The sequence below is a fragment of the Oculina patagonica genome, chromosome 5 (assembly GCF_052425735.1).
Source record: "Oculina patagonica isolate OP01 chromosome 5, crgOcupat, whole genome shotgun sequence".
Lineage (NCBI taxonomy): Eukaryota > Metazoa > Cnidaria > Anthozoa > Scleractinia > Oculinidae > Oculina > Oculina patagonica.
Window position 1 is genome coordinate 29,161,961 of NC_135762.1, and position 12,212 is coordinate 29,174,172.

Sequence of the window (12,212 nt, forward strand, 5' to 3'; positions counted from 1 at the left end):
CTTCAGCAAAAAGTTCATTTGCATTACATAGAATGCTCGACTGCTTTCCGATTAATTTTCCGAAACATGGTTATATTGTCATAAAAAATGTTGTGGTTATTCATCGTGGTAGAGTACAATAATAACAAAGTATTATTTCGTTTGTCTCACGACGTAGTCACGTGTGATGGAGATCGCACGTTTCGACTGCATACTGCTAGTCTTCATCAGCCGATAAGGTCGACTGGTTGTGCGTTAGCTTATAAAGCACACGGCTGCGCTGTGATTGGTTGGTTTTCAACAGCTCTGATTGGTGCATTTCGATCCTCAGTGTTCTGCATGCTGGTGTACTGTTGCTCCCTCGGCGGTCCGCAGTCGTACAGTTCTCCTGTTGTTGTGTTTTTTGATCGTGGGCATCCATGCTTCAGGAATTTCAATTCCACTGTCCCTGTTGATATTATTAGGGTGAAGTCATATGTGAATCGCCTCTTTGACCCGGCGTGTGTACCAGTGCGAGTCACGATCAATAAACTTTACCTCATTCCAAAGCGGGTAGTGTCCGGTGTTGTTGGTATGCTCTGCAACGGCGGAAGTCTGGGTGCGTGCGAGTCGGATGTACCGGTCGTGTTCTTTGATCCTATCTTGCATAGGTCTTCCAGTCTCGCCGATGTAAACTTTGCCACATTCACAGGGAATCCTGTAAACAACGCCATCTTGCTTAGTCGAATCAACAGCGTCTTTCGGCCGTACTAGTTGTGATCGTAGTGTAGTTTCCGACTTGAAAACAGCGCGTACGCCTTGTTGTTGTAGGCAGCGGCGAAGTTGCTCGGAAAGACCTTTGACATAAGGTAGAACGGCAGTAGATTTAAACTCAGCCACGGGTTCAGCGCTGGTGTTCGGTTTTCTAGTCTTGGTGATCTTCTGCAAGAAAGAAAAAGGATAACCATTAGATACAAGAACAGATGGCAGATGTTTTTTCTCCTTGGAGATTACAGATGGTTTTGTTACGAGGCGTTTAGCGCGTTCGTAAAGACACTTTACAATTCCGCGTTTTACTGATTGAGGGTGATGTGAATCATACGCTAAGTATTGATCAGTGTGTGTAAGCTTCCTGTATACGCTGGTGGTGAGGCGGCCGTCTGGTTCTCTCGAAACTGCGGTGTCAAGAAAGGCAAGTTTGCTGTCACTCTCTGTTTCCATGGTGAAGCGAATGGAAGGCTGCTGGTTGTTAAGATGTTGTAAGAAGCTATCGACGTTCTCGCGATCCAAGATGTTAAAGGTATCGTCTACGTAGCGTTTCCATATCTTAGGTTTGTAGGATGACGAAGCTATTGCCTGCTCCTCAAAGCTCTCCATGTAGAGGTTAGCAATAACAGCGGAAACTGGGCTTCCCATGGCTGCGCCTTCTTGTTGTTCGTAGATTGATCCGTTATACTGGAAGTATGTGGATTTCAATACAAACTTCAGAAGATCAGCGATCTGAGCAGGTGTTAGCGTTGTGCGGTCAGCAAGGCTGGGGTCATCCTCTAGTTTCCGTAGCGCGGCTTGTACAGCGCCGTCGATAGGAACGTTGGTAAACAACGACTTTACGTCGAAAGACACCATGACCTCGTTGTTCAGGATCGTCTCACTGCTGATGGTGGACACGAAGTGGGCTGAATTAGTCACCGTGAAATCCGAGTTACCTGTTAAAGGAGACAAAAAATTGCTTAAAAAATTGTAACAGCATTTGTCGAGCTCTTGATGTCAAGGGCCTCTGTCCAGAAAACGAAAGCTATTATTCTGCATATATTGTCATAGCTATTCTCAACCCAAGGCAGATTAGCATGCTTCAGAAAAAATTGTTGGAAAGCAATCGAGCGTCCTGTTTAATGCAAATATTTTTTTACGGGAGTGGTGTACGTAGATATGACACTTGAAAACAATACCCGTGAATAATGAGGACACTCGCTTGTAAAATATCAGTTTATTGGAGGCCCAATTTTATTGTCTTAAATGTTTTCAATGAGCTTGAAACTTGCAAGCTATATCAATTGATGACAATCCTCGAGTTTAACAAATTTTTTTTAAATAATTCATCGAGCGGTTTTTAATTTATTATCACTTTTGCAGGCATAGACCAAATTACCTTATTATAGGAAATTAACGCTTGTGTTAATTAAGGTATTTGAAATTAACGCGACTTAAATCAACGCGAATTGAAGGAAAAATTACTTCCAAATTAAGGAAATTAACGCGAAAGAGGGGGTAACATTTCAAAATGAAGGAAATTAACGCGACATACACCAAGGAAAAAGGAACTTGTTGAGATAACAGGAACAAGTTTACTTTAACACAAAGGAACCTGACCGCCTCGAGCGTTCTTCACAGTTTTAGTGATCCGGAAGATTTCCACCCTGATGAAATAATGACTTTTCATAAGTGTCAAGACGTCTGGACTGTATAGAGAAATTGGTTCCTAAATAATGGAAATTAAGGTCATGGAAATTAGCGCTCCACTTAATTAACGGCGCGGAAATTAACGTTAACAAAAATTAACGCGACTTAAATTAACGCGAATTTTTGAAATTCGCGTTAATTTCATGACGCGTTAATTTCCTATAATAAGGTTTATACAAAAATGGCAACAAGAGCACCGGAACGCACGCTCATCAAATTCTTTTTTCTCGCAATCGACCAAAGCAATCCCCACCACTGTTGGCGACAGCGATTTTAAATGGAATCAAACTACTATAAGATGAAATTGCAATTCACAGGCGCGTCGTTTTCTTTAGATATTACCCCATTTTCTCGTTGGTATGATTTTGACTGTATTTATCCCAAATATTTCGAAAGCGCTCTCATAGAATTTGTTCAAACTTTGGCAACATTGAGGCAGCTTTGTGTGGTACAAGCTCTCTTGAACGATTTTCGAAAAAATCTCCTGGTGCCGAGGAATACCAGCGAAAGTAAAAACGTAATGACGTCATTTCGTCGCTATGGCAACTCCGATGTCAATATAACACTGGTCATAAAAAAAAATCATCTTTATCTAATACAACTGTGGTGATCGTTTTTCGATAGCATTGTTAATGGCGACGTAGTTAAGAGCACAGGTTTCCTACGGTCAAACATATGTCGGTAAGAGTCCTTAAATGGATTTCGCTCATTCTCTTACCATGGGTAGGTCTCAATATGAAATAAATCACAGTATACTTTGTTTGGCTAAATATCGATTTGTTTTCGAGAAAATCGATAATTCTAAAATCCAGCAAAATTGACGCTTTCGGAGCTCAAAATTTATGCCGAGTTTGTTAGCTTCGCGTCGAAAAATAAAGCACTCTGGAAGAAAAATACCTATTTAATATCGAAGAATAACATCAAATTAGTACGTCGAAAGCAATTTCTGCTCTTAAAGTCCTTTTATTTACAAAATATAATTAAGTTTATTCGACACACTTTTGATTTAATTCAAAATAGGTCAAACTTATCGCTTTATTTAAGTATGAGCGAAGCGAAATAAATGGCCGAAAATTTGGTATTAGACAGATAAATGATTGTTCTTTTCGATACTAAAAGGATTTCCTAGGGAAATGATTTAGTGCGATGCTTTCAGATCTCAAAGTTGCTTAAAATTCGTTTATTTAAAAGACCGTGACATTGTTGATCTTATCAACATCATGTAAACATTCCACGCAAAGGTTAATTTTCCCCATGTGAACTTCAACTGAGTAAAATAAAAACATAGACTTGCTTACCGTGGTGTTCGCTGATACATTGTAAATCCTGTTTTCCTCATTTACGACAAAACCTAAGCCCTCGGCGAAGCTGTTATCCAATTTTCTTGACGCGCCATTTGTAACTGATTTCCACGTCTTGAAGTGACAGTTATTTTCCATGCATTCTTGAAAACGGTCCTGAGTCTTAACTGATCAGTGTAAACAGGAATACGAAGTACTTTGCTTTAAATCAACTTAAAGCTTAGCAGCAGTGGTAGATAAATCGATACGGCCGGCGAATCTTCGTTTCGAAAACCGCCATTTGAGATTTGTCGGCCCTTTGTCCTGCGGTATGCAGATAATTAATTCACACTTGAGTAACTTCCGGCACATGAAATCGACAACCACCGTGACCAGATAGCACCCTCCTTTTCGAAATATTGGTCGAGGCACTATTTTTATCATTTTAACATAAGCTCTCAATGAAAAACTTTTGGGCTGAACTTGTAATAAAGTTTCACTTCAGTTAGCCACAATTCGAGAGAGTTGTTAAATGGTTGCATGAAATCCGGGTGGAAAGTTCTTCTGTTGCGTTGCTTCGCTTTGTTTCATATTTTTTATCCAGTTCTTACCCTTGTTCAAATTCTTGTCCCTTCTTCAGTGGAAAATTTGAAACGACGTTAAAATCCCTATAAGACGGAGATCTCTTTTAGACGAACTGAGTTGGAGCCGGTCCCGAAGGTACCCGTTTCAGAGAGAGTTGGCTGTACACAAAACCTTAGATGGCGTCGTTGGATCCGTCTTCCGTGAATGTTAGTTAAAAATATATATTCCGCTGTGTAGTCTAGCCTGTAAACAAGCTCTCCTTCTTTCTCCTGTGGAGGATTGGGCGAAATAAAAGCGGGAAGGAAAGGTGGGAAGGGGTGGGGAAAAAAGGGACCATATATCATGTATATGCAGTTGTAATACCAGTCACGGTAAACAATTTATAAAACGCTGAACATTTATGACTGTTTACACCAAGGTGTATAATGGTGTAAAACTTAAGGAAAGGGTGCTTTTCACTTCATTAGATTAAGCTAGGTGAAGAAAAGTACACGTAATCAGAAGTTTGTGATGGACTTCTGACGTGATGCCATATTTTGTATTTATTTCTGCAAAGTACAACAAAGCATTTATACCAAAGTAGCATTATTAAAAAAAAAAATGAGCATAATTACAGTTGAGCATTATATCGGACAAAAAACAAGCATTGTTAGAAGCATAGCATTCCCTTTTTACCAGCGTAATTGGAAGGGCCTCTGGTATTCAGTTAGAAAGAACTTGCATTCAAAAGATACCGCGTTCTAGAAACAAGTCACCCCGTTTTGGCTGCTGATATTTTGGAACTTTTGTGTGTTCAAAATACCATATCTCGTTCTAGATATCGTCTGATATTGAAAATCCCGTTCTAGATCGGGAACCCAAAACCACGACCTCATTGGACGGCACAGAGCCGTTTTTGGGGAATACCCCAGCTTCGACAACTCCTTCCTAATAAAGTTCGCCTATTGAATTGAGAATTAAGGTGATTTTAAAGTTATTACTTTATATCTCTTGTTGTTTGGAAACTTGAGTCGTATTATAATTATAACCGTCTTATTTATGAAGGAATAGACTGCGGATAATATTTGAAACTTAAACCGTTTTCCCCTAATAGCTTCCAAATCAACTCAAAAACACACCGGAAAACAGGTTTAAAAACAAAATATTTATATAATGACTATGATATTTAGTACATTTGGGTTCCCTGACGGCGAGGCGCTTGTCCCTCCCCGCAAGCTCTGGCGGGGGGCACCTTCCCTTGTTTACGCCGGACCCCAACAGAATATATACATGGTCATAAAAAAAAAATATTTTTTAACATTCACGGAAGACGGATCCAACGATAAAATCTTAGATTTTGCTTTCACCTGTTTTGCCTTGACCTAATCAAGAACTTGGACAAAGGTAAGAACAAAAAAAAAACTATAAAGCGAAGCAACGCAACAGAAGAACCTTAGACCCGGGAGTTAAAAGCGCTGTCAGGCAACTATTTAGCAACTTTAACAAACGGTAGCTACCTGAAGTGAAACTTAATTACATGTTCAGCCCAAAAGTTTTTCGGTTAGAGCTTATATTAATATAGCAATAATATGGTGCCTCAACCAATACTATACCAAAACGCAGGGTGCTATCTGGTCACGGCGGTTGTCGATTTCATGTGCCGGAAGTTACGCAAGTGTGAAATACATTATCTGCACACCGCATGACAAAGGGCCGACAAATCTCAGTTTTCGAAAAGAAGATTTGCCGGCCGAATCGATTTATCAACCACTGCTACTGTCCGGAACGTTTCGGTCCGATTTTCGGATAGGATATGCCTTCTAATTACACGGATAGGATAGGCCTTCTGTTTACACGGGGCCGTTCTGGAACCGGTGCGGGATGGAACCAAAACTGGACCTGCTATTTTGCAGGTCAAGTTATGGAACCGTTCCGGACCGGTTCCAGAACCGTCCTGTGTAAACACATGGATCGGTGCCAAACGCTTCCGTGTAAACAGAGGCCGATCCGGTCCGGTCCAGTTCGGAACGGCTCCAGTCCGGTCCCGTGTAAACGTAGCCTAGCTGGTTAGAGTATAAAAATGACCGAAAAAACGGCAAATACAGGACTAACAGCAGGTGTCCGTCTTATGGAGATCTTCAATAAGGGAGAGTTGACTCTACAACTGTTTTGCCTTAGCCTAATCAAGAATTTGAACAAGGGTAAGAACTGGATAAAAAATATGCAGCAAAGCGAAGCAACGCAACAGAAGAACTTTCGACCCGGAAGTTAAAAGCGCTTTCATGCAAACATTTAACAACTCTCTCGAACGGTGGCTTACTGAAGTGAAACTTAAGTACAAGTTCAGCCCAAAAGTTTTTCATTGAGAGCTTATGTTAAAATGATAAAAATAGTGCCTCAACCAATCACCAAAAAGCAGAGTGCTTTCTGGTCACGGTGGTTGTCGATTTTTTAATGTGCCGGAAGTTACTCAAGTGTGAATTAATTATCTGCATACCGCAGGACAAAGGGCCGACAAATCTCAAATGGCGGTTTTCGAAACGAAGATTCGCCGGCCGTATCGATTTATCTACCACTGCTGCTAAGCTTTAAGTTGATTTAAAGCAAAGTACTTCGTATTCCTGTTTACACTGATCAGTTAAGACTCAGGACTGTTTTCAAGAATGCATGGAAAATAACTGTCACTTCAAGACGTGGAAATCAGTTACAAATGGCGCGTCAAGAAAATTGGATAACAGCTTCGCCGAGGGCTTAGGTTTTGTCGTAAATGAGGAAAACAGGATTTACAATGTATCAGCGAACACCACGGTAAGCAAGTCTATGTTTTTATTTTACTCAGTTGAAGTTCACATGGGGAAAATTAACCTTTGCGTGGAATGTTTACATAATGTTGATAAGATCAACAATGTCACGGTCGGTTAAATTAACGAATTTTAAGCAACTTTGAGATCTGAAAGCATCGCACTAAATCATTTCCCTAGGAAATCCTTTTAGTATCGAAAAGAACAATCATTTATCTGTCTAATACCAAATTTTCGGCCATTTATTTCGCTTCGCTCATACTTAAATAAAGCGATAAGTTTGACCTATTTTGAATTAAATCAAAAGTGTGTCGAATAAACTTAATTATATTTTGTAAATAAAAGGACTTTAAGAGCAGAAATTGCTTTCGACGTACTAATTTGATGTTATTCTTCGATATTAAATAGGTATTTTTCTTCCAGAGTGCTTTATTTTTTGACGCGAAGCTAACAAACTCGGCATAAATTTTGAGCTCCGAAAGCGTCAATTTTGCTGGATTTTAGAATTATCGATTTTCTCGAAAACAAATCGATATTTAGCCAAACAAAGTACACTGTGATTTATTTCATATTGAGACCTACCCATGGTAAGAGAATGAGCGAAATCCATTACAGGGCTATTGCCAAGAATTTTCATTTTTGTTTGAAATTTGTGCATATGTCCTCTTAATTCTCAAACTTAAGCGGTGTTACCCCTAAAAAATCCAGTTGAGCCACCTTAAAGCTTGTTGCTTTTTAGGCCGTGGGCGCTCTCGCCAGTGATAACTGTTTTCAATAATTAACATACCTTATAACTTGATGAGTCAGTACTCAAACATTCCTTATACCGTAATGATTCGATTTAGCGCCCGGGGCGCTTATTTACTTTTGGCACCTCGAGGGAGGGCGCTTATTCGAGACAGGGCGCTTATTCGGGACAGGGCGCTTATTTAATTTCTTGAGAAACAACCAAATGTATCTAACAATAACAGAAACTGTAACAGTTAGAAATTGTTTAAAGTTCAGTTACTTTTAAAATAATTGTTCATTTTTGCAGTAAATATATACATGAACTGTACGGCGAACGGTGAGGAGTTTATCTAGTTGACGTCAATGACTTCAGTATGGGCAGTTATCCACAATAGGGGCACTTATTAGAATAGGGGTGCTTATAAGAACGGGGGCGCTAATTAGAATGGGAGCGCTTATTGGAATAGGGGCGCTTATTTACAAAAACACATTCGAAGGGGGCGTTTATTCGGAAGGGGGCGCTTATTTGAAGGAGGGCGCTAAATCGAATCATTACGGTACTTTGATAGGACATTACTACAATTCTTAATAAGTTCCTCTTACCTTAATGATATGAAACAAATGCCCTATCATTGGTCGATTAGTCGTGATCATTTTCTTTACTTGAGTGGTTACCATAGCAACAACATAACCTGATAAAAATTACCCTTAATTTCAGCTTTCAATGCAAAAGAGATTCTGTCAGAGTGGTTCAGAGCCACCTGAGCATTTTGAACATTTAAGGTGGCTCTGAACCGCTCTGACAATTTATTGTTTTCGATTTTGCCAAAAGTTATATCATGACATGCTGATCATAATTTAGCACTGAAAGCTTAAACTAAAGGCGTTTTAAACAGACTATATTGTTGCTATGATCACAACTTATCGACCAATAATAGGGCATTTGTTTCATATCATAAGGGTAATATTAGAATTTACTGTTACAGTGAATTTTTTACTGTAAGTGTTAAAATGCCTAAAATTTTAACTGTTTTATGTTAAAGAGCGAAAAAATTAAGTGTTTATTGTTATCGAGGTAGCCCCATTCAGACCCTCTAACAGTGCTAAAATAAAGGAAAGAGAAAACAGTGACAACGGCTATCAGCCTGGCATGAAAGAGGTTTTGCGAATTATACTAATTAAAAGAATCGAATCCCAATGATTCCAAGATGATTATCATTTTTTCGGTTGTTGAATGTGAACTCTGACAAATTGTTCGCTTGATTATCCGCGCCGCCGAGATATTTCCCAGTGACGTGAAACATCAGGTGAAAATATGCAAAAAATATCTCGGCGGCGTGAAACATCAGGCGCAAAATCCGCTTAAATAAAGTTTTGGGTAACGTCCTTCTTAACTGCGACTTGATTAACACATGATTTGCACCTTTATTCCCGCTATTCCCGGCACTGCTTTGCCTTCACCGAAAAGTGCCGACTTTTTCTTCCCACACCCCACCCCCGCTATGCTATCAAATGTTACTTATCCTCTTTTCTTAAAATTTGGAACTTAAGTGATATTTCGAACAATGCAACGTCAGATTTTCATAGCAGTGGAGGTCCCCACAGTGAGTTTTGAAAATAATAAAAACGCGCTCGTTTATGAATTTTGAGTTAACATTTTTTTCATCAGGCTTTTATGAAAGTTGAAGTATTGACCAGTATTGTAGTACACTATCGTTTTCATTTCCTTTCATTTCAAATCTTCCTCCTGTTTTAACGTGTACTAGCGGGAATTAAATCAAACTCGACTCTAAGTGGATACAATCTAGATCGTTTAGATCTTTTCTGTGTCAAATGCAATGTTCTAATAATCAATAAAAACATCTAGTCTTTAAAAATGTTCCAGGTACATGTATGTACAAAAGTTATAATACTTTCCTGATTACAATTGTATATTGGGAAAAGTTCACTCTGAGGTGATAAATGTAAATATTAGTATCATTCGGTTCCAAAAATTTTCTGACACTACAGCTGTCAATCCCGGCACAAAATCCAGTATTATTTGAATTTTAACAGCCCCACATTAGGGTATCTTTCTTTGCTGCTGCCTCAGAAACTTCAATCACTTTTCTGTTTATACTCAAAATTTTGCAGTGTTTGTATTTTGTGTGAAAGCAGGGTTGAAACAAGCATTTACGGTAACTTGAAAATAGCATTCAACACCACTCATTCAAAAGTTATTGTATTATGTTCCTTCATCATATCGTAACTTCCTTTTTTCCTCTTTTAAAGCTTTCTTGCAATGACCTGGAAAAATAGTATAATTTTAGCAAATTCAATGAGAGTAGCTCAACTCATATAATTATTTATTTCCTTTTACATTTATAAGCTATCAATGAGAAGTGAAAATGATTCTGGCAGCATTTTCATACTGCCAAGTCTATGGATTACAGCTAGTTCAAGCTCCCAACAATATTCTACCATATATTTCTCCCACATATTATCTCCACAACCACTAAGATTTCAGGATATAAGGCCAAGGTCTGAATTGAAAAGATGATAGCCTCATTTGTTGAATCTAGCTTTCACTATATTTCATAGTGCTAAATACCATGTGACTCCCCCCCCCCCCCATATTTATTGGACAGCAAGAGATAATAAAAGTTTGTGAAAAATGTTTATTGACATATATCCCATGGGTATATGCAAGGGAAAAAAGATTTTGTTATAGCAGCACATGTACCAGGCCAGCCCAGTTTCTCCCCATACCCAAATCATGTCCACCTTAATTGTGAAGTGGCAAGTTTCACTTTTTATTATTTTTCATCCATAATAAAAAATCTGTTGTCTCAGCATTCAAAAAATAAATTAAGGATCATATGGTTGATAGCTAAGCAGTTAATTAGGAGAGAACAGCTTTGGATATAAGGTTATTATAATTACTATAGATGTTCTCAAATTTAAAAATCTTAATTTTTAGTGCAAGAAATGCAAACATGAATTTAAAATTTAGTCAGTCACCCTCAACTTAACAAGCAAGATACAGTATATCCACGAGCAATTACGTAAATACTACAAAAACACCAGGAATGAAAATAAATATTATATGAGTCTTATAAGTCAATGAGTCCTGCATGAGTGCAGGATTTAAAATAAAGTCTGCGTCCGAGCCTAGTGGCCCACACAGCCAGAGCTTATTCCGGTTTCTGTAGCATTAAGCGACTAGGAGTATTTTACTCCCCATGGATGAGATGCTAGTGCATCACAAGGTTACCCCTGACAGTAACATCTGGGTGGGAAAGACACGTTTCTTGCCCAAGAACAAAATGCAGTGCCCTGGCCGAGCCCCGAACCTGGACTGCTTAATGTAGAGTCCAGCAGGCTAACCATCCAGTGCAACCATTACTAACAAATAAAAACTAACCACATGCAAATTATTTTCAGTGCTTCTAAGGTAATTTGTACTCAGGCAAAAATTATTGTGGTTCAATAGGGTATATCAAACTTTGTGTGAAAATCACTTTTTTCCTGATTGACTCATTAACTCAGACTCATCTGACAGCCTGACCGCAATGTCCAGCCTGACCGCAATGTCCAGACCCATGCAACACAGACAAAATAACTTGCAAACTGGTTGTACAAAAAAAAGCAATAACAGGAGTTTCTTAATTTGTATGCAGAGTTGTTTTATTTGCTGCTGTTATTTATGTGACAAAGACAATTAATTATTTGCATTGTTTTCAGCCAGGTATAAGCTCACTATTGTTTTTACCCATGGGTCTGATACATATACTGAAATAAAAACCTACCTTATTTTCATCCACCAGTAAAAGATGAAATTGATGTACTTGACAATAGTGTAGTTAGCAGAGGGACTTGACTTCTATTAGTTGTTATGTTGAGCAGGCTTTAATAAGCTCAAATCAGGATCGTCTGCAGGCTGAATACACTTTCTCCGGGTGAACTTCTTTGGTATCTTACTCACTCAACATCGATGTCAAAAAACTCCAAAATTTCGTTTCGAACCGCTGTCTTAAAGCAGTTCTGGACCATTTTTCACTTTGACAAGGTTTTCTTACACAACTGGCACCTTTTCTTCACGAAAGCAATGTGCTTTTCCATCAGACTGCAAAAGAACATTACACGAACATGGCATAAGCAGTCCAGTCGATGTCTCACTTTACGAATAACGCACATGGCGCGACACTAAAAACACTTAAAATCACGCACCCATATTTTTATCCAGTAGAGTGAATTCGTGTAAACCGTTTTTTATATACTAATGGGCCGTGTAATATTTTAATGAGCTGTACAAGAAAACAAAAAATTGCAGACAAATCGTAAGTATTTGCATGTGGAAGTCAGATTAAAATTCAAGCATTTACCAATATGTAAAAACCAAAACAGATAACGGGGCTTAAAAATTATCATGCCTTGAACT

General features: G+C 38.7%; 1 protein-coding gene across 1 annotated transcript; it reads right to left on the minus strand.

Annotated features, from left to right (window-relative positions):
• Window positions 1–883: 883 nt before the first annotated feature.
• LOC144655106 (uncharacterized) lies at window positions 884–11,174 on the minus strand. Its single transcript, XM_078515323.1, has 3 exons — window positions 11,159–11,174; window positions 1,167–1,664; window positions 884–900 (listed from the first exon to the last, which is right to left on the minus strand). Exons 1-3 carry the CDS (start codon window positions 11,172–11,174, stop codon window positions 884–886), a joined length of 531 nt encoding a protein of 176 aa, XP_078371449.1.
• Between the last annotated feature and the right edge of the window lie 1,038 nt (window positions 11,175–12,212).